The sequence below is a fragment of the Bos taurus genome, chromosome 20 (assembly GCF_002263795.3).
Source record: "Bos taurus isolate L1 Dominette 01449 registration number 42190680 breed Hereford chromosome 20, ARS-UCD2.0, whole genome shotgun sequence".
Taxonomy (NCBI): domain Eukaryota; kingdom Metazoa; phylum Chordata; class Mammalia; order Artiodactyla; family Bovidae; genus Bos; species Bos taurus.
In genome coordinates, this window is record NC_037347.1 from 5,750,080 (window position 1) to 5,772,298 (window position 22,219).

Below are 22,219 nucleotides of genomic sequence, written 5' to 3' on the forward strand. Positions count from 1 at the left end.
CCCTTTTCCTAATGAATATGCAGCCTCCTCCAGTTTTTCTAAAGGCTTAAGGGTTGCTTGTATAATAATACAGTGCCTATTAATTTCTTTCTTTCTTTTTTTTTTAAATGGCCAGAATCCCTCCCACTTTCTTGAAACCATTTTGTCCCATGCTGTGGTTGTGGCCATGCATGAGAAACAGCAGGTGGTGCCAGATGACAGATGGTGTGGGAGCCCGTTTCCCGGTGGGAGGGGGCGCGAGCGAGCGAGCGAGCAAGCGGCAGACAGCTGCCAGGAGCCCGCTCGCTGGCGCCTCGCTCTCAGAAGCTCCCCATCCAGACGCACGCAAGGCGCTGTCCTTTCAGCACCACAAGCTCCGGCTGAGGAGGCAGGACTCCTGGCCGCCCTCCTCCTCTTCAAACTGGTTTGAATCTGCTCTGACCCCCAGAGTGCTGCACAGTAAGTAGGCATTTGTTTTTGCTATAACCACTCCCCAGTATCCTCCAACCCTTGCCCATCCCTTTCACCCAGACAACAACCCTATTTTGTCTAATAACGTTCCAATCAGCAGGATTGACAAGAAAAATTCAGTTGTGCTGGGCTTCTGGGGGTGGGGAGAGAACACCGTTTGACTTCCAAGGGAGCTGGAAAGAAATAAATGTGATTTGTTTATTTAGTTGGCAATCTTGCAATTCGGGGGTTGCTAACTTTCCGTGGAAACAAACAAAAAAAAATGGCCCTTTGCTATTGAGGAAATGGAGGCATTCCATGGCTGAATAACAGGATCAGGTTCAAGACAGTCCTTTTTTGTTTTAAGAAATTGTATCTCCTGTACAACCTACATATTGTGTAAAAGGGTATACTACACATAGAGGCATTAAATGTGTTTATTGTATTTTAGGGAGATTAATGGGGGGGAAACACAATATAATAAAATAGCTATCAAGATGGTAAGGTGAAATTTATCATACTGCAGGATGACCCAGAATAATAGGATTTATTTTTTTCACTAAGAATTAGCTTTCCACTGAGATTATGTGATTATGTTAGCTCTGGTGTCTTGGCTATATTTTTAAGGTTGTATATTTTGTGTATAAGACTGGAATTTTCCTTGAGTTTCCTCAAATTTGAAAGCTGGTGAGTGCCATAGGCAGGTGGCATTTCTTGACGATTAAAGAAGTTTTCCTGGATAATAGGGATCATGTCAGGAAATCTAGCGGAAGACCGATGACTGATGTCTACACTGAAGCCGCCAGAGTGGAGCTGTTGAGGGCAGTGCTGTCTTCTCTGTCATCAGCCCTCTCTTTCCTGCCTCTCTCCCCACTGTAACTAGAATTCTACTGCTTGTCTTAGGTCTGGGAAGAAAGGCGTCAGAATGGTGAAGCTGAACAGTAACCCCAGCGAGAAGGGAGCCAAACCACCGTCGGTTGAGGACGGCTTCCAGACCGTCCCTCTCATCACGCCCCTGGAGGTTAATCACTTACAGCTGCCTGCTCCGGAAAAGGTAAAGCAGGTGCCCCGGTCCTCATCAGCAGCCCCTGTGCTCCCCCATCTCAGGAAATAAAGCAGCAAGAAAATCCCACCTCCCTCAAACCCTTTCATTCCCTTACCAGCCAAATACGTTCCGTTTCTTGTAAAATGTAGTTATTCCTTCTAGAGACATGACACCTCTTGTGTTGTTTCAGATTTATGGTAAGTGCTTATTCATGTTTTTGTTCACATATGTAGGCAAAAACATTAATCTTTCTTTTAAAAAGTTTTATCACAGTGGATGAATACTAATAAGCTTCTAGATTTGAAGAAAAAGAAAATGGTCTTGATTATTTGAGGAAGGTCTTTTAAAAATTGAGTGCTACAAATCGGAGGACAGAGAATTGGATTCAGTCCAATAAGCATTTAGTTTGCATCTGCTAAAGCCATGTTCCTACCCTGGAAGTTGGTTATAAAAACACACATTACAAAATCCCTCATCAATATAAGACTTAATATAAAGCATCATGGTAAATGCAATGCCTGAGCGTTACAAAGATTGTGAGATCACTGGGGTGGAAACAGCTAAATTCTGTTGTGGCAGAGAGGGAACTGGGAGGACAGGTTAGGTCAGCTGCAGAGGGGAACATTTGAAATTGGTTTTTAAAGGTGAGTAAAATCCTCCCAGGTAGGCCATTGGAGGGAAAGGCATCTAAGGCAAAGGGCACAAATGTGCAAAGCATGGAGAGCTTTTGGAAAATAGCATGACTGGAATAGAGTGTTTTTTGGGGAGGCGTGGCTGGAAATGAGTGACTGGCTGATGGCACATCTCCTGACATGGGAGTAGTCCATGAAGAATGGAGGTGAGCATTTATACAAAAGTGGGGGAGTTATCCTATGAGCACAGGTGGGAGAAGTGATATTAAGATCCCTCTGAGAGAACTTGGGGTTTTATAATGTGAGCTTTTGCATGCCATAAGAGATAGATTAGGAGGCAAATGATGAAGTTCCCTAGCTGAAGAGTGAACAATGGATCATTCCATTTGTTTGATTTTCTCATTGGCATCTCCAGGAGGGCATTGTGTGTCTTAACCAATTGGCTGTATCCAATGAACAGAAGAGAAGTCAAAGCTAGATAAAGGGCCTGGCTGATTGGCTGAGGGTTGAGTCATCTGTTTTGAAAGTGCAGAGGTTGTCAATATGAAAATATGCATAGGGGTTCCAGAAATAAAGAATCACTGAGCCATCCTGAGAAACTGATAAGGCCCTTTGAAAATAAAATTTGCTAACAGGCAGTTAACACTGTTACTGTGAAGGAGTAATATGAATTGGGTATTGGTTACCTGTATAGCAGAGGTTCTCAGTTTGTGACTGTATATTAGAGTTAACTGGGGAACCTTGGAAAATCTTGATACCTAGGCCACACCCCAGAACAATTGTATCAGAATCTCTTGGGGGGTGAGACCCAAGCATCACTATTAATTAAACCTTCCCAGGTAGACTCCTGTGTGCCGCCAAAGTTGAGAACCACTGTGCTAGATGCACATTACTGGGGGGTTATACATCCATCCACGGTTTGCAGGCAAAAGGTGGAGGAGGATCAGAGAAATTTGGTGATTTATTCAAACTCACAGAGGAGTAAGTGGCAATGCTGGAATTTGATCACAGATTTAGTGGAAACTGAGGACAAGCAGAGGGGATATTCACTCAAAGTTTTGCAAAGTTTTAGGAAGAATCTTTCCCCTGTAGTCTCAAGAATCTTTACGTCCCTGAGAGGCATGCAAGGAAAAGGGACTGGTGAGGTTACCTCTCCCCTTAACTCTACACACACCTGCGGGCCATCCAGAGACATCATGGTCTCTGTCACCCCTTCCTCCTCACCCCATTTCCCACCTCCAAGGACTGCTTTCTCTCCTTGAGACAGGAAATGTGCCTGATAACAACTAAGCCAGTCCAGATGTGCCAAAAAACTGTCCCAAAGCCTGAAGATAAGTACACTGTGGACTTGCAGGCATGGAAAGGGAAATCAGTGCATCCTGAAGGGTGAAAATCCTTGAGTGGACACATCCCCAGGGGCACCTCACAGACTTTGGCAGGTGTCCTTAACAGAGCCTTCATACCAGGTGGACCTCAGTGTCCTCTGTGAAGTGAGGAGGATCACACCTACTTCGTTAATAGTCGGAGCAGTGTTATATTTGGCCATATGTATACAGTGCCTGGCACAAAACTAGCCATAAGAGATAATAATTATCATTTTCATTTGCTACTTTTGCTAGATTTTAAGTCAGAAGTACACACGTACACACAAACACAGAATTTTCTTTCATCCTTTCAGTAGTTAATAGGATCTAATAAAGGAGTTGCTTCTTTAATCCAGTTTTTAAAGATGATGAAACTCAGGCATGGTGGTAAAGTCACTTCCCAAATCCGAGAGTTGGTAAGCCTCCTGGAGGATCCAGAGCCCAGGCAGTGCTGTTCTAGAAACTTCCACCTCAGCAGGAATAGGGGGCCAGCTGGCTCAGCCTCAGCCTCCTCGTGGGTAGAGGGAGCACTCAACCTTACAGGGCTTTAGAGAAGGTGAAGCGAGCTCTGACACATTTGTCAGCTCTCTCATTGGGTCCAGCCAGATGGTGAGGGTTTAAAGCTAAAAAGTTATCAGAAAGGTGTATATTAGACCCCAATATCACGAGTTTTCTTCCTGAAAATGTAAAATACAGAGTGTGCTTTGGCATGTAATACTGACAATTATTTCTAGACTTGTCCACTGAGTACTCTTAGTATGGGATGTGAGCTTCTGGGGGAAAGGTTTTGGAGGCTAAGTGGAGAGGAGGAGTATGTCTGAAGCCTTTGCTCTGGGCCAGAAATGGGCCATGCAGGGCATCCACAGCTATGGTTTCAGTTAATCTTCCCAGCAACCCTATGAGGTGGGTGTTAGTGCACCCATTTCACTGGTGGGGAAACTGAGGCTTGGATCAATAGACTTGCCCAAGCTTCACAGAGAGAGTGGAAGAGCTGAGTTTGGAAGCCCAGTGCCCCTGATACCTCGGTTTCCCCTTCTGCACCTTGCTGCCTTCAATAACGAGAAACTTCCCACCCCAGGCAGTGCTTCCTCAGACTCTACATCCCTTCATCCCTGGCCGAGGCTCCTTGTTGTGCTCTCTTAGGCCTGCAGGTGACGCCTGGGGCCATCCTAGAAAGAGAGCATCACAGCCTCCAGTGCTCCCTCCCTCCCCAGTGCTGGAGAAGCTGTGCCTACCTTAGGAGAGGAGGCCTCATACCTGTTTCCCCACCTCTTCTATCACTCTGATCAGTCCTCCACACCACACCTGTGGTAGTGCCCCCAGAGCTGTGATCAGTCCTTCTCCCTTGGAAAGCATTTCTAGTGCTCCCCACAGGATACAGTCCTCCCCACAGGGTACAGTCCTCCCCACAGGATACAGTCCTCCCTGCAGGGTACAGTCCTCAAATCCTGACCTTGACACTCCAGGTCCTCCATCACCTGCTCCACTGGCTTCCATTCCTACCACTTCTCACTTTGTCCCTTAAACACCAGCATGGCAGAGCTACCTTGAGCCATTGATCTCAACCAGGGGGTGACTCCCCTCCCTGCTAGAGGGACATTTGGCTGTGTCTGGAGACACTTTTTGGTTGTGACAATAAGGGGTGGGGTGCTTTGGGCCAGGAATGCTGGTAAATGCCCTACAATGCACAAAATGCCACCCCTGAAGAACTGTCCTGCCCAAAATGTCTACAGTGCTGAGGTTGAAAAACCAGCCCTGGAATTTTCCATACTCTCCAGGGTGTTTCTTGCTCCCTCCTCCTTGCCCATGCCATTCCTTCTGCCCAGAATACCCTGCTTGTCCCTTTTCCTGTCTGATAAGCCAGTGCTCATGGTAGCTTGAAACCCAGTTCAGATGGCAGCTCTCCTGGACACCCTCCCAGGCCACTCATAATTATAGCTAAGGTTACACTTACTATGCTGGGAGGAACTCACTCATTCTTTCATTCACTCATCCAGCATTTCTATGGGGCACCTTCTATGTGCTGGGCGCTACGTTAGGCTATACATACACAGCCAGGAAAAGTCAGGCATGGTCAATACTTTCATGGAGCTTCTAGTCCCAGTGGGAAAGAGGGTCTTCAAACAGGCCAGCACACAAATAGAAGTTCAGAGATGCAACTTGCAAGAAGGGCTATTAAGGAAAGAGTAAGGTGCTAGATTGTAAAGGCTAAGACTTAAGAGGGCTTAATTATGGTGGAACAGTGGTCAGGGAAGGTCCTTCTGAAGAAGCATCCCTGGCTGAGAGCTGGAGGGTGGTGGGGGGGGCGGTGAGGCGGGTAGAGGCAGAGGGGTAAGCATATGGACAAGCCCCGAGAGGAGGAGAAGGACAGTCAGGAGGTCGAGTTGCCTGGGTGTGTGAGTGGGGTCGACGTTGCACGCGAGGTGCCGAGAGGAGGAGGAGGACAGTCAGGAGGTCGAGCTGCTGGGTGCGTGAGCGGGATCGGCGTGGCACGTGAGGTGGAGTGGCCGCCAGTTCACGTGGTACGTTTTCGGAAGGCGTTTAAAGAAGTCGAGTAACAGAATCAGATTTCTATTTTAGGAAGATTACTCTGGCTGCTGTGGGCTACCCAACGGCCTGGTCTCTTCTTCCCCCTTTCTTCCAATCCATCTTCCAAACGAGGCAGCACCAGAGAAATTTCCCCCAAATAGAGGCTACTGGGTTTCTAGCTGCACCCTCCCTCCATGAGTCGGGGAAGAGAAGAGTGGCGGGCAGGAGATCAACTAGAAAGTCTCTGCTGTGTTTGTGATCGGCACAGAAATGGCGAGATGGACGGATTGATTATGGCAGTGCTGGGTCAGCCCTAAGGAGCTTTTCCCACTAGGCCTGAGGGTCCTGGCTCTGTCTCATCTTTGTAGCCTTGGTTCTGGCATATGGTGGGAAATCGGAAATGATGGCTGAATGAGACCCCTGGCCCCTTGCCTAGTGTAAAGGTAGGCTTAGCTAATCCATTTAAATCTATGCAGTTTGGTAGCTTCCCTCCAGGCCATGGGAGCAAGCTCTTGAGAAGTTGGGACATCAGTCTGTAGATACCAAACTCCAGGATGTGCCTTTGGTTTATTTAAGTGACCACGATAACCCAGATAACTGCACAATTCCTCTATGAGGTCATGACCACTATGTCCATATGAAAACAGGCTCAGAGAAGTAAAATACTATCCTAGGACACACCAAAAGAAAACAGTGCAACCAAGATCTGCACCCAGGAGTCTGGGAAATGCCAGCTAAAGGATGGTTATTCCCCTGAAAGCAAGCCAGGTAGGCACAATGCTCCTTGGCAAAGGCCCAGATGAATCATGTATTCAGCAAAGCCAGCTGTGAGGCTCTAGGCAGTTTGTTCCTTTCCTTTCTCCTGATTACTAATCTTTACACGTCCCACAGGAGGCTGGCTCACCTGCCTGTGGGAGGAAAGGAATGCAGGCCTTAAAAGATCAGTTATTAATGTTTGGCACGTTTCACATTTTGTGTGGTAGACCATGTGTGCTCTGTTGTCCTAGAGACTTTATGCAAACCTCAGCTAAACTATTCATGTACTGTGTGGCTTTAGGCATGTTGCTTGGTGTCTCTGGGCCCTTTTGTTTCTTTCTGTGAAATGAGCATATCGCTACCTAACAGGGTTACTGTGAGGAAACAAGTCAAAATTGTCTAATGACTCAAACATGGGGCTCATTGACAGTTTCCTTCCTCTCCTTGGATATTCAGACTGTGTCTCCCCAAAGTGACATTTCTGGAGGATGACTATAAAAGTAAAACTTGCTGAGAAGGATGGGGTTTCAATGGTGGAGGTTCAGGGTTCGATGGGGCAGATCTGGAAAGAAAGGAGCAAAGGAGACACTGCTCCTGTCACTGAGTCCTGCATGCCTTCTTGGTCTTTGTCGTGGCTTTACCAGAGGATTTATTTTTCTCCCTGATACACAGGATCAGAGAACCAGCAGCCTTTCCCTGGGAAGCAGAAAATGCACATCCCTGCAGATTCCAAGCTGATAGAGCCCCCTTGTTCTGCTCTTCAGGGGCTCACAAGAGGCAGACTGTGCATCACCCCAAATTGGGGCAAAGGCTCTGACTAGGTGATTCCAACAAACAGACAGAAAGTGACCAATAAGCAGGTTGAAAATTCTCTATAATTTAAAACATAATAATTTTAAATGGAACATAACATTTTACATATCTGATTGGCAAAAAAAATAAATAAATAAAGTGATAATGCCTGGTGTTGCTAACGCTAGGGGAAAGCAGATCTTCTTGTTGCACTCCGGTTGGTTATATAATTTGATGCAGTGGTTTTTAGAGGGTATTTGGACATTGCTTATAAATTAGAACTGTATATCCCATTTGATTGGTATGTTGCTACTGGCAGCAGAAATTTATCCTATGGATATATTTTTCAAATCTGCAAAGCCATATATGTATGTGGAGATTGGAGTGGTTAAACAAATGTTCTATGAGATTGAAGTGGTTAAATAAACCATAGTGCATGGATGTGGAAAAGTAAGCAATTGTTATAAGGATGAGACAGATTTGCTTGTGTTTGTGCTAATGTGGAAAAAGCAACAGACACATTGTTCCTTTAAAACAACTTTGAAGAATGTGTCATGGAGCCCCATTTGTGGAAATACGGGTGTATGTTTCATTCTTATAACTCATAAAACAGTCTTGAAAAGACACACAAAAAACCATCGAATGGTTAGGGACTATGGATGGGGTGGTTGGGGCCCATTTGAAGACTGTATGTATGTATATATATATATATAATTCTACAAGTTTCATACTTATTTTATTTACCATGAGGATATATCAAATTTTATGTATTTTTTAATAAATCACTTCCATTTCACAGATGGTGAAGCAATCTCGGAGAGCTGAAGTGCCTTACTTGCTTATGTTCATGCACAGAGAGACAGCGAGCTAGTGAGCCAGTGCCCCTGCAAGCAAAGGGTGGCCTAAACAGAGACACATGCACTGTAACAATGCAGTTGGAATTCGAATCCTAATTCTACCACCTACTTGCTGTGTGACCCTGGGCAAGTTTACTAATTAACTCTGCCCCTCTGTTTTCTTGTTAAATTGAGGACCATAGTATCTTCCTTTAAGAAGTGTTTAAAGGGTCAAATGAGAAAATGCATGTCAAATGTCTATCACAATACCTGGCACAGGGTAGGTGCTTAATGCAAGGTTGTTGTTACAATTGGTGTTACAATCATCATCATCAATTCAGTCCCATAGTCAGGATCATTTTTCCTGGAGTGCCCAGGGGTGCAAGAAAGGTTGAACAGTGAGGGGGGCTGAGCTTCTGCCCTGTAGAGGATGGGTCTGGATGGCTGTAGAGACTCCAGCCCAGGCAACTAGCCTCTGCTCAGAGCAGGAGTTGGCAGTCCCTGTAGGACCAATGAAGAGTCCCTCATCTTCCCCAGCTATATGCCTTGTCACAGTTGAAGAGTCATAGACTTACTGGGCTAGCCCATCCATATGTGGCCTTCCAGGCCAATATTCAATTCTACCCTGAGAAGTCAAAGGCCCAGCAAGGAAAAGAGATTTGAGCCCACAGACAGAGCCCTGGACTGGGAGGCAGCAGGTCCATACTGCAGTCTTTGCTGTGTGACCTCAAGCAAATCCCTCCCCCTTTCTGGGCTCCCATATTCCCATCTGTGGATCGGTGGGATTGGACAATACTACCACTAATGTTCTTTGAACACTGATATCTTACTTGTGTTCTGGGCCTAGTACCAAACTTCAAGGGCCCAGGGAGAGACTCAGACCCAAAGAGATGGAGTGTGAGTTGAGGAGTGAGGTGGTAAATGGGAGAAGGTTCCCAGCTCTGTACCCAGGCCCCATTGGGGTAGCTTCACCTTGTCTCTTTAGGTGCAGGATTCACTCATTAGGGCATTCATTCAATAGCATTTATAGAGCATCAGGTGCCACAGGATCAGAGTTTGAGTGCTATGATTTTTGAATGATGGCCTTACTAGTGGCAGTTGATTTGAGCCAGAAGCCCAGGCTCAAGCCTTGAGTCAGCCCATTAGTGGTTATGTGAGGTTGTGCCGTCATTTCTGCTCCCCGAGACTCTGGCTCTTGTAAAATGGGGGTACTCTCTCCTTCCTCAAAGTGATTGAAAGGATTGTCTGAGATACAGGATGTAAAGCTTTTGGTACAGTGCCAGGCACATAGCAGGTACCTTAAAAATTATAGAAAAGAGCATCATGTTCTTCAGTTTGAATACCAGCTCAACCACTTACCTATCATTTGATCACAGGCAAGTGACTGAAGTCTCTGAGGCTAAATTTCCTCATCTGAAAGATGGGCATAATAATGATTTTAAAGGAGAGACGTGAAGGTCAGAGAGAATCTATAAGCGGGGGAGTGGGTGTGAGACTTTATGAGTACACATGAGTAGCACTGTGTCTGGCACACAGGAAGTGCTCAGAGGCAGGTTCATTGTCCTGCTCTAACTTCTCTCTTTGCTGCAAGAATGAGCTGAAAGTACAGCTTAGATCTATTTCTGGCCTGTGCCAGTCCAGCTCATAAAAATACAATTATGCTCCTTGTCAGCACTTCTGCACTTTTATTTATTGTTCCTGCCAATCCTGGGGCCTTTTCATGTGGGAACCTCTTCACTATTGATAATCCTGGGAAGTAGTATTTTAAATTTTTATGATCTGTACTTTGCGCCATCTGAACCACCATGTATTATCTGGCCTTGCCAGCGAAGGGGGAATATATCCAGACAAGGGGTCCTTTTGGGATGAATAATGTATCCCATTTTCACAATGCCAATTATGTTAAATTATGTTTTTCATATCAACTGCCAACAGAACAATAGGGGCTGATGTATCGATATGAGAAGAAAACAAATTTATTTCTTTGCCTAAATTCAAAACGATATTTGAAAACCAGGAGTTTCATTCTTCCAAGTATCTATAAAACCCTACTTTTAATAAAAACAAGTAGAAAAAATTTTTCCTCCCTCCTCCCCACTTTTTCATTACATTTCAGTTATTAATCAAGCAGCTCAGAGCTCCATTTTGCTCCATTTTTTTTTCAACTGCAGAAAATAGAACCTTTTTACCAAATTTGTTTTCTCTCTTCTCTCTTTCTTTGCATAAGCAAGCTGATTCCTCCAAGGTACAATTAATAATGATTGGCTAACATTTCTTATGCTTTCTCCTTCATAGTACTAAAAAAAGTCACTGTTACTATGTCTCCTTTTATAGAAAGGATCTGTTCTGGCGGCAGTCCATGGGAACAGCACACCATGCTTCATCACATGCCCAATAGCTGGTTGGTTCCAGTAACTGTAGGGCTGTTTTTTCTTGCTCTCTGCATCTCTCCAGTGTATCTCCATTGTGCCAGAGGCTTCTCCTCTAATTGTAATGCCTGCCTGGAAAGCCATTCTCTGGTTTATAAACCTTCCTTAGCTCCTCACTGCTCTCGAGTTCATCTTTAATATGTGAGGCAAGGCATGCAGAGCCTCGGCTTACCCCTCACTTCACCCGCTCTGTTCCCAGTCCACTGATTTGGGAGAATGGCATTGAAACATGTATAATATCATATATGAAACAAATCGCCAGTCCAGGTTCAATGCATGATACTGGATGCTTGGAGCTGGTGCACTGGGATGACCCAGAGGGGTGGTATGGGGAGGGAGGTGGGAGGGGGGTTCAGGATGGGGAACATGTGTACACCCGTGGCAGATTCATGTTGATGTATGGCAAAACCAATACAATACTGTAAAGTAATTAACCTCCAATTAAATAAATTTATATTAAAAAAAAACTACGTCTTTGTGGTCCTCCCAGGTCCAGCCTCCTGGATGTCTTCTGAATGTTTGCTGGCTGATGCTCTCTTAGTCTAGAAAGCTCTTTTTATTTGGATTTTGGGAGGCAAGGATGGAAGCAAGGAAGATGGTCGGAGCAAATGTTCGTGGAGAGAGGATGGTGCTCTGGACTAGGGAAGTATAACTGGACAAATGGGTTTATTTGAGAGAAAGTTTTGAGGAAGCGGAGACTAGTGGTGGTGGGATGGATCTGGAGACTGAAGGGAAGGGAGGGATCATGAGGGACTCCTGTGTATGACTTGACATAACCATGGCTTATCATGCTGCTATTTTTCTTAGCTAGGGATTACACAAGGAAGAGAATGTCAAGGGCAAGATGGCTGGGGAAGGTGAGTCAGGGAACCCAAGAGCTTTGCTGTGGACACGATAAATTCAGGTGTGTCTGTCCAAGGGCAAACATCCAGTAGGGTAATCTGAATGCTGAATAGGGTCTGAACTGGAGGTGTAAATTTGAGACTTAGGAGAATAAAGATGGAGCTTGAAGTGATAGGAGTAAGAACCTTCAGAAGGAATTTGTAGGAAAGAAGTATCCCATGACCTAACCCTGAGAGATTCTAATGCTGAGAGGTTAAGCAGAGTGGGTGAGACTTGAGGAGGAAACTGAGGAGGGATGGTCAGTGAGCAGGAAGAGGACCATGGTCCTGGGAGGAGGACCTTTATGGAGGAGTGTGTGAGCAAGCCTGTCAAATATAACTGAGAGGTTGAAAAAGACCAGTCCAGAGGACTGCCCATTTGTTCCAGGCAAACAGGCAAAGACCTGCTTTTGATGTGGAGAAGGGGTTCTAATAAGCTAATATTTCCTTGGGGCAAAGGTAAAATATTAGCTGGGCTGCTTTTGGAGAAAGTATGGCTTAGCTAAAGGGAGGAGCAGATGACTGAGGATGGGCATGGGGTCAGGGGCCCCCTTGTCTGTTGGCCTAGTTTGAACGTGGCGGTTTGGGAAGTATTCTGAAGCCAAAAGAAGTGTTTTCATTAGAAACTCATTCAGAGCATAAGCAACATCGCTTAGGTGTTCAGGGCAAAGCAGGACGTGGAGGGCTATGACCCTGACTCTACTAAACTCAGCATCCCTCGTATTATTGTAAATGGTAGTTGGGATACTATATATATATATATATATAGTATTATATATGTATATACTATATATAGTATACATATATAGTATATATATATTTGTTTTGATCATATAATGGAGAAGGCAGTGGCACCCACTCCAGTACTCTTGCCTGGAAAGTCTCATGGACAGAGGAGCCTGGTAGGCTGTAGTCCATGGGGTCGCTAAGAGTCGGGCACGACTGACTGACTTCACTTTCACTTTTCACTTTCATGCATTGGAGAAGGAAATGACAACCCACTCCAGTGTTCTTGCCTGAAGAATCCCAGGGACAGGGGAGCCTGGTAGGCTTCCGTCTATGGGGTCGCATAGAGTCGGACATGACTGAAGCGACTTAGAAGCAGTAGAAGATCATATAAAAATTATTTCATTTATGTTGAACTTGATATAAATGAAATCACACAGGATATAAAAAAATGTTTTGCATCAGATTCCTTCAGTTCAATGTAATGCCTGTGAGATTCACCCATGTGTATAGCATTGCTGTTTAACATTCCATCTTATGAGTAAACCACAATTTATCCATTCTCCTGTTAATAGACATTTGAGTTGTTCTCAGTTTGGGCTATCATGAAAAAAAGTGGTTGTGAACATTTTTGTATGTATCTTTGGGTGGATCCATCATATTCTGAGGTGATTTTTTTTTTTTTTTTTTTTGCTGGTGCCAAGAATCTATTGCTTTTGTTATGATTTTAGTACTTGGCTATCTTACTAAATTCTAATAGCTTTTCAGTTCATTTTTCTTGGAACACACTTGTATCAGATAGAAAGCTTTTCACACCAAATATCAGAAAACCCAGCATAAATTGGAGTAAGGCCCAAAGAGTAAGATTTGACTCCTCCACCCCTGCCCCATGACTGCAGGGTTCAGTGTGGGTCTGGTTTCAGGCAAGGTATGATCCAGAGGGCAGGGTGTCATCAGGGCTCACATCCATTTCTCCGGGTTCCTCTTGACTCTGTCCTCTTTTATATGCTGCCTTTGACCTCATCCTGGCTCGTCCTCGTAGTAGCAACAAATGCATCAACAGTTTCAGAATGAGGTCCTCACTATACAGTCCAGAGGAAGACCATGCTCTTTAAGGAGCACTCGTAAAGAGCAAGGAGGCGTCTTCCCCCAAGTTTCCAGTCAGTATTTCCTCATATCCATTTTTTTTATATAACGACACCTGACTGGCTTGTTTTATTGGAGAAGAGGACGTGGAGTTAACAATGTGAATGCAGACAGTTGGGACCTAAGTTTGGGAAGAACACCCTCCCCTCCCCATACAAGCCCACTGCCCCAAATAAAAAATAACCAACTACGGGAGAGCAGCTGAGACAATGACTGGGGGGCAGGGGAAGGGCCATGTGTGTGCTGGGAGGGCCCAGAGGCAGCAGCTGCACGAATACACGAGTGTAAGTCTCTGAATCTTCCATGTAGGTCTGTATAAACATATAGATACGCTGTTCGCTTGTCTCCCCTTCTCTTCCTTCTGCTCCGTGCTGCCTGGCGCGGTCCCAGCTCCTCTTTCCACATGAGGGCGAAGGGAAGGGGATGATGAGCAAGTCATCACCGGATGGCTATTAGACTCACATCCATCAGCTTCTGGATTTTCTGTGCTATCCCAGGATTCTTTAAGTGTTCGCTGAGTGCCTGCGGGTCCTTCTGCATCTGTTCCAGGATGAGCCACATTTCCGGGTCACTCATTATTTGCTGCACCTCCGGGTTGGCCATGGCCTCCTGCTTCACATCTTCAGGGCTGTCGTGTTGGTTGTACTGGGCCATCATGCAGCGCTGGTAACCATCTGTGGCCTCCTTACAGTTGGAGTCCAGGTCGAGTGCTTTCTGGTAGACAGCCATGGCTTTCGTGTAGTCCTTCATCACCTCCAGGGTGGTGGCTTTCCGGGTATAACCCTTGATAAAGGTTGGCTCCACTCCTCACAGTCCTTGAGCGCCAGCTGGAACTCCAGGAGCTTGGTGAAGCAGGCAGCTCGGTTGCTGTACAGTTTGGCATCTTCGGGGTTCCGTTTGATGGCTTCTCTGTAGTGCTTCATGGCCTGGGAGTAGTCCCCTTTCTGAAAACACTCATTGCCTTTGTTCTTCTCCTCCAAGGCCAGGTCAGGATTTATGTAGGCCAGCCGCTCTTGCTCCTTCAAGAGTTTCTCTGCCTGTTGGCATTTCTTGACCACAACTGGGGTTCGGTGCTCTGCCAGAGACTTGTTATAGAAATGGATGGCATCCTTGTACTTTTCTTCTTTGAAATAAGAGTTGCCAATTAGTGCATAAGCTTTGGCAATCTGTCGGTAGTCTTCTCGGTTTTGTCGCCCCACTTCAATGGCCTCCTCACTAAGCTCCCAGCATTGACCATAGTCACCCTTCTCGAAGTACATGGCTGCTTGGTGGGTTATGTGAGTCATGTTGGTGGGATCCAGGTCCTTGGCTCTGTCGTAGTGCTTCAAGGCTGTGTCAAAGACCTTCTTCTTATAGGCTTCATTCCCCAGCTCTTTTTCTTTCAGCGTCTGCTTCTTATTCTCTGGAAGATCTTCTTCCATTGGCTCTGGTTTTGTCTCCTTTTTGGGGGGAGGTGGTGGCAGAGGTGTTGCAACTTCCTCCTCTTCATCCATACTGCCCAGATTAACTCCGAGCAGGATGCTAAGAGTAGTCATGATCTAGGGATCTTGCAGTTTCGTGCCCAGGTTGGAGGGCTTGTTCTGCAGCTGCTCGATCAGTTCCCGGTAGGTAGGATCTGCAAGCAGAGTCTTGGTCCTGGGACCACTCTCCAACTTCTGGTACAGATTAGGCATGTTGAAAGGGTTCATGAATTTCCTTTCTGCCAACCGGGCCTCCATATTCTGTAAACCTTCTTTGAACTGAGGATTGTTTGCTTCATGTTTTAAACCCTCCTCATAGGTTTGCTTGGCTTCTTCAAATCGGTTTAAGAATTCAAGAGCTGCTGCTTTTCGTGAATAGCCCTTGCCCCAGTCAGGCTTTAGGTCAGTGGTTTTGCAGCTGTCCTCATAAGCCTTCTGGTAGTCTCCTTTCTTGGCATAGGCCGCTGAGCGATTGCTGCGGAGCACATGGTTCTGGGGGTCTAACTTAATGGCTTCAGAGTAGCACTGTAGCGCATCGTCAGTGTTGCCAGCTCTCAGGGCCTCGTTGCCCTTCTTGTTGAGCTCATTTACCTGCTCCATTGCCTGGTCTGGAACCCCATTGAATAGACTCCAATGGCTCCGTGTTCCCAACCGTCTCATATACTTTGATCCAAATTGGGTAACATGTGCATCTCTGAGTCAATCAAATTTTGTGATCAATAGAACAGTATGTTCTGATTGGCCTAACTTAATTAGGGACCATCCCTGCCCTCAAGGAAGGCAACAATTCCACCAAACCACATGGCTGTTACATAGGACAGGGCTCTTAAAAGGAGGACTAGGGGCTTTTGATTGAAGAAGGGAATGGATACTAGAGAAACAACCACAAAATATTTATTATGGCATTTATAGCAGAATGATATGCCTGTAATGGTTATTCATTGTCTTATTTCAGCAGTAATATTTGTTTAGCTTTGTTCCTGTCTCAACATGTTGACTGCTGCGTGAGGTCTTTTAAATTAAATGGACTGATATAAATGGTCTAGAACATTTTGAGAAGTTTTGAGAAAGATATCTATAAAATAGAAGGGCAGAGGAGAAGACTAAGTAGGAAATACTTCTTGAAATTTGATGTGTGATGCTTGAGATGAGTCTGATGGCTAAGGATCTAGAAATGAACAAGTCTAGTTAAGAGATGGTTGAGATGGACTTGATAATGTGGGGAGGAATTTTGGTTTTTCTGTTTTTATGTAACCAGTTACCAAAGCTTTAGTACTTCAAAACAATACAAATTTGATACCTCACAGGTCAGAAACCTCACAGGTTTTTATAGGTCAGAAGTCCAGTTACAATTTAGGTGGGTTGTCTGCTCAGGAGGGTCTCACAGTTCTGAAGTCAAGGTTTCAGCTGGGCTGCATTTTACCTGATGCTTGGGGCCCTATTCCAAGCTCATGCCAATTATTGGCAGAATTCAGTTACTTGTGGTTGTAGGACTGAAGTGCCATTTTCTTGCATGACCTTACTATCGGCCCGGGTCATTTTCAGCTCCTAGAGTCCACCCTCAGGCATTGGCTGCATAGCCCTCTCCAACATGTTGACTTACTTGAAGGCCAGAAGGAGCATCTCTCTCCAGTCTGCTCTGATGGAGTTTTAGATAGCATAACATACTCATGGGAGTGACTGTGCCATCATATTCATGGGTCCTGTCCACACTGTTGAGGAAGGAGATTATATGGGGGTGGGGATAGGCTGGGAAGTTTGGGGACTATCTTAGAATGCTGTCTATCATAAAAGACAAAGGCAATTATTGCCCCAAGTTTTATGGGTTACATAGCACATTGACCAGGAAATTTACTAAGCTTAGAAATAGATACTGAGTTGTATTATAATATGTTTATATATACATGCACACATGAGGCATATACACACATATAACATGAAGAATTGGGAGAAGAAACTATAATTCCCAGTTTGTAAATATTTTTTTAAATGGTCAGACATCTAAATATTCTATACATTTCATAACCTGCCAGTTTTTCTAGTACTATCCCAACAATTTTTAATGATTACAATTTATAGAGTATCTTTTAAGTTCACAAAACACGAGCATATTTCATTTGGCCCTTCCCAGAATATTATGAGTTTCTAATAGAAACAGCTAGCCTATGGAGGCCACACAGCCATCTCTAGAGGGTTTCCCTGGTAGCTCAGCTAGTAAAGAATCTGCCTGCAATGCAGGAGACCCCAGTTTGATTCCTGGATCAGGAAGATCCCCAGGAAAAGGGATGTGATGTGCTGTGCTTAGTCACTTGAAAAGGGAAAGGCTACCCATTCCAGTATTCTTGGGCTTCCCTGGTGGCATAGACGGTAAAGAATCTGCCTGCATGTGGGAGACCTAGGTTCAATCCCTGGGTTGGGAAGATGCTCTGGAGGAGGGCATGGTGACCCCCTCCAGTATTCTTGCCTGGAGAATCCCCATGGACAGAGGAGCCTGGTGGGCTACAGCCCATGGGGTTGCAAAGAGTCGGACATGACTGAGCGACTAAGCACACAGCACTGCCTATGAGCTGTGCTTTTGCACTTGCTCTTGTAGTTATATTAGCTCTCAATTCTTACTTATACACTGAAGTTCATGTGACACCAAAGCATCCAAACACGCAGGCTACATGCTGTTTCACACTTTTGTTTCCTAAACCGTGTGGTTCACTTTGCATAAAATGTCTTGGCTTGTCCACTCAGGAAAACGGTATTCATCCTTGAAAGCCCCCTTTTTAGACCATGCTTGAAGAGCATCATTCTTGAGAACTCCTTGTGTTGTTCTGTAAGGGCTGGATAGGGAGGACCTACAGGTTGACATGTGCAAGCCAGGCCCAAGCTACATCTGCTTCAGACATCTATTGGAAAAACATTTGGCAGCGCTCAGAGGCAGTGTTTAAAAAAGCATTTATTATTGAATAAACGATGTGAGTGCTTGACTTATATTGACTCACATAAGCCTCCTAAAAACTTATGGTTATTTCCCATTTAATGGATGAGAAAACCAAGACACAGAAGGCTCAGCGCTAGAGTTGGGATTCAAGCACATTGTGCAATCTTTCACCTCCCTACAATATTGACAATGTCAGTATCTGCCCCACAACACAGAATTAAATGAGGTAGTGCCTGTCAAGTGCTCAGTGTCTGCTGTACAGTACATTTGCAAAGCATGAGGGATATTTTTTTTACTTGTGGCAAGGAGGCTTCTGTTTTCTTTTTCTTTAGAGCAGGAGATGGAAAAAAATTGAACATTCCCTAACCCCATTCTCCCCCCAAATCCCTCACCCTTGTTTGACTGTATCATTTCTTAGTTTAAGGAAGCCAGGGATCACTTTTTATTGTTTGGAGGAGCAGAATTGAAAGAGGGTGGGCCACAGCAACAGAATTTACATCTGCAGATGAATTCTGTGTGTCAGGGAGGGAGCGGTGTTTTGCATGGGTTGGGACCCAGATCCTCCTAACCAACATATCTAAGTGCCATACAGGAGATGTTCAATCATGGAAGTTCCTCCCCTGCCCCTTCCTTTGTGAGCTGTATTTTGTCCACAGTATGCCTCAGAGACCTTAAAGAGCATTCTTCATAGAATTCTTGCAGGAGTCCATACACTTGACTGTCATTTCTAGGAAAACTCAGGGTGAAAGTTTTCAGTGAAAATTCAGTTAATTTAAGCTCTAATGAGAAGACTGATCATAGTTAGAAGATTGCTTCCTTTGAGCTGTGTTACCTTGGATATGTGACTTGGCAGCTCTCTGCTTCAGTTTCCCTTTCAGGAGAATGGAAATAGTAGTGGTTTGTGGATAAAGTATATGGAGAGCTTGATCTAGCCCTGGCACATAATAAATTATTCCAAAAATTTTGCCTATGATCATCTAATTTAACCCTCAAAACAATCTTGTTAAATAGGGGTTATTATTATGATCATTGTCCTTACTTTACAGGTGAGACCCCAAGGCTCAGACAGCTCCTGTGCCCCCCATGACACTGTGGCACTCAGCAATAGTTATTGATTATCTGTCAAGTTTCTTTTTTTCTTCCACTTTGCCTACACAGTGGGATGAAGTTCCATAAATGTCTTGGCAGGTTGACAGCTTATCTTGAAAAGATATTAGCCGCCTCTGCAAAATATTCAGACTTCAGAAAAATAGGATGATACAATAGATTCAATAGACCTTTATATTTTGCTTTGTGGAAGTCTCCAAATTAAATTGGAATTAAGTATATGTGCAAAAGTTTAGCTACAAGATGTTCATCATAACTTACTTAGATAATCCAAACCGTGGAAACACCCTACATGTTCAACGGTCAATACTGCTTAGAGTAATTGTAGTAACACATACAATGAAATATTAAAGGACATCAAAAGGCAAACTGAAATCATATATTTGTCTACATGGAAAAAAATGTTAGTGTAGTGTTGTGTGATAAAATGAAGTGCCAGTCCATTTCACAAAAATATATTTGTATAAATAGCTAATACATAAATGCAATATAATACATCTGCTGCTGCTGCTGCGAAGTCGCTTCAGTCGTGTCTGACTCTGTGCGACCCCAGAGACAGCAGCCCACGTATATGTGCGTGTAAAAACGTCTGAAAAGGTGTGACCAGAATTGTCACCTATGGTTGTCTCTGTTGGAATGGGAAAATATTATGGGTTGTCTCTGTTGGAATGGGAAAATATTATGGGTAATTTTAATTTTTAATTTTCTTGTGTGTGTTTGAGGAAGTGTGTGTTTTCTGATCTTTATGCAATATATAGTTAATTCTAGTTACTAAAAAAAAATGAAGAGAAAACTCTTCCAAGTATTTATGTGTGCTAACACTGGTTGATCATTTTAGGTGATTGTGAAGACAAGAACAGAATATCAGCCTGAACAGAAGAACAAAGGGAAGTTCCGGGTGCCGAAAATTGCCGAATTTACGGTCAGTGTCTTGATGGTGTAACAGAAAGACTGCATATGAGTCACTGAGTCTAGTCAAATAACAAAACTCTGCCTCTTGAGGATGAATTAGCCTTTCTCTGGCCCCGAAATGTTCAGACAATTTGATAATTGTTAAATGTGTCTCATTTCTTCTTTTACATCTGGTCCCCATCTCTCTGCCTTTCCATCACAGTCTCCAGGAAATGTGATGGAAATGTGTAAAGAAATGCAAATTGTAGACAGTAGCTGATTGCAACAAATACGAAAACAACAAAGGTAGAGAAAAGTTGACTTAGTGGTAAAAACTAGATGATTGAATTTCTATTTCTTGGTAGAGGGGTCACTAGGAGAACTGAGGAGTATATATCACTGTGATGAATTGCATGAAAGAGCCATGAAACCTGCTCTGCAAAGATGTGTGGAGGAACCTCAGGAAAGTACCATGGGGAAGTCACTTAGGACTTAGGGCCCTGAGGCTGGAGGGGAGTTGGACCCAACACTGAATAGGCATAAGGGCAGCGAATCTGGGCTCTAGGAGATGTGTGGGGAGGAGGCAGGAGAAATAGGCAGAGGGCAGACAATCCTAGGTCTCATATGCTGTATGGAGGAATTTGGGTTTTTATGAAGACACCCTAGAAGAACTTCAGGTAAAGGAAGGACATGATTACAGCTGGTTTTTGGAAAAAGAAGACTGGCTTTTACATGACTAACAGAGTGTAGTGGGCAAGAGGGAACATGCAGAGACTGCTGGGCTACTGCATTTGTCCACGCTCAAACACCAGTAGTGGCTTTGAGAAGGGTGGTGAGTGGATTAGAGACCTAAGAGATATTTTGGAGGCAAAATCTGCCATGGAGGCAGTAGAAAAAGTGGTTCTGTAGAAGGATGCTGGAGCAGTCTGGCAGGGTTTGAGCTCTTGTTTCTGCCTCATACCAGCCATGTGGCCACAAGCAAGTCAGTTGTTGTTAGTTGCTAAGTCATGCCCGACTCTTTGCAGCCCCATAGACTGTAGCCTACCAGGTTCCTCTGTCCATGGAGTTTCCCAGGCAGGAATACTGGAGTGGGCAGCCATTTCCTTCTCCAGGGGATCTTCCTGACCCAGGGATCAAATCCACATCTCCTGCATCTCCTGCATTGGCAGGTGAATAATCTTTACCACTGAGCCACTTGGGAAGCACACACAAGTCAGTAAACCTCACTTATCAAAGGGAAATACCAGAAGGTCACTGTGAGGATGACGTACAAAATACATGCAAAGCAGAAGAAGTATATGACTAATAGCAGCTATTTCGTGTCAACTGTGGCTCAGGGGCTTTGGACGTGGAAACAGTCCTTGGTTGCTTGTCTGGGGATTGGAGTATGTATGCGGGTGCATATGCTGGTCTGCTTCTGTCCCTGTGTTTTTCCCTGTTTGATCTACATTAGAGCAGCTGGGTGTGTGAGCCTGGGAGGGAGCACGGCACCTCTGTGTACATCCCCCAGCATGTGGGACTTCGCTAGATGTTGACCCCCTCTTAGAGGGCAAGGATTGCTTTTATTTCTGACTGTGGCTTTAATGTCTGGCACACAGCATGGGCCCAGTGAGCTTGGACCTGGCCTGAACTGCGTGCAGGTACCTACCTGCAAGAGCCAGCAGATAGCCATGAGGGGAGGGTGGGCGTGTCTTGGTACACAGTGTGTGGGGACCAGGCCAGGGAGTGAAGCTGACCTGTCCTCCTAGCAGCAGAGATCATCAGAAATATGTCCAGATTCATGAGCACAAATGTTTATTGCAGTGTTATTGGTAAACTCAAAGCATTGGAAACAATGCTAGGTTTTCAGCAACTTTCTCATGATTCCATATGTAAGACCACATGCATAGGACGGAGTAGTTCAACAATTTTTTAAGAACCACTTTTGCGGGGTGAGTAGTTTACTCTGAATTACGGGCTCGTGAGATATTTTCTTCTTTCTTTTACTTTCCCAATTCTACAAGAGCATGACTTGCTACAATAATCAGAAAAAATTAGACGCATTTAAAAATTTCGCTCGTTTTACCAAATAGAGTGTTACAGTTTTTGATGGAATTAATCCTTATTTAGCAATCATTTAAAATGATGGTTATGAAGGCATGTGATAATTTGGGCAGATACTTATTATAGAGGAGGTTGAGTGAAAAAAGCAGAGATTAAAATTGTATGTTTTCTATGATTGGAACTATGGAAAAACCACAAGTATACAGAGGAAAGAAATGTTTCAG

At 44.5% G+C, this 22,219-nt stretch overlaps 2 protein-coding genes across 2 annotated transcripts in view; one reads left to right on the plus strand and one right to left on the minus strand.

The window, feature by feature from the left end:
* Window positions 1-273: 273 nt before the first annotated feature.
* The window catches only part of NSG2 (neuronal vesicle trafficking associated 2), a 71,782-nt gene continuing 49,836 nt past the window's right edge, over window positions 274-22,219 (plus strand). The window contains 3 exon segments of the mRNA NM_001076296.1: window positions 274-438; window positions 1,333-1,483; window positions 19,900-19,983. Of these exon segments, the coding sequence (NP_001069764.1) occupies window positions 1,355-1,483; window positions 19,900-19,983 (213 nt within the window). The 5' untranslated portion in view covers window positions 274-438; window positions 1,333-1,354.
* LOC782443 (stress-induced-phosphoprotein 1-like) lies at window positions 14,004-15,810 on the minus strand. Its single transcript, XM_059878816.1, is given in 2 exon segments — window positions 14,004-14,368; window positions 14,371-15,810. Coding segments are annotated over 2 exon segments (1,680 nt in total). The 5' UTR covers window positions 15,686-15,810.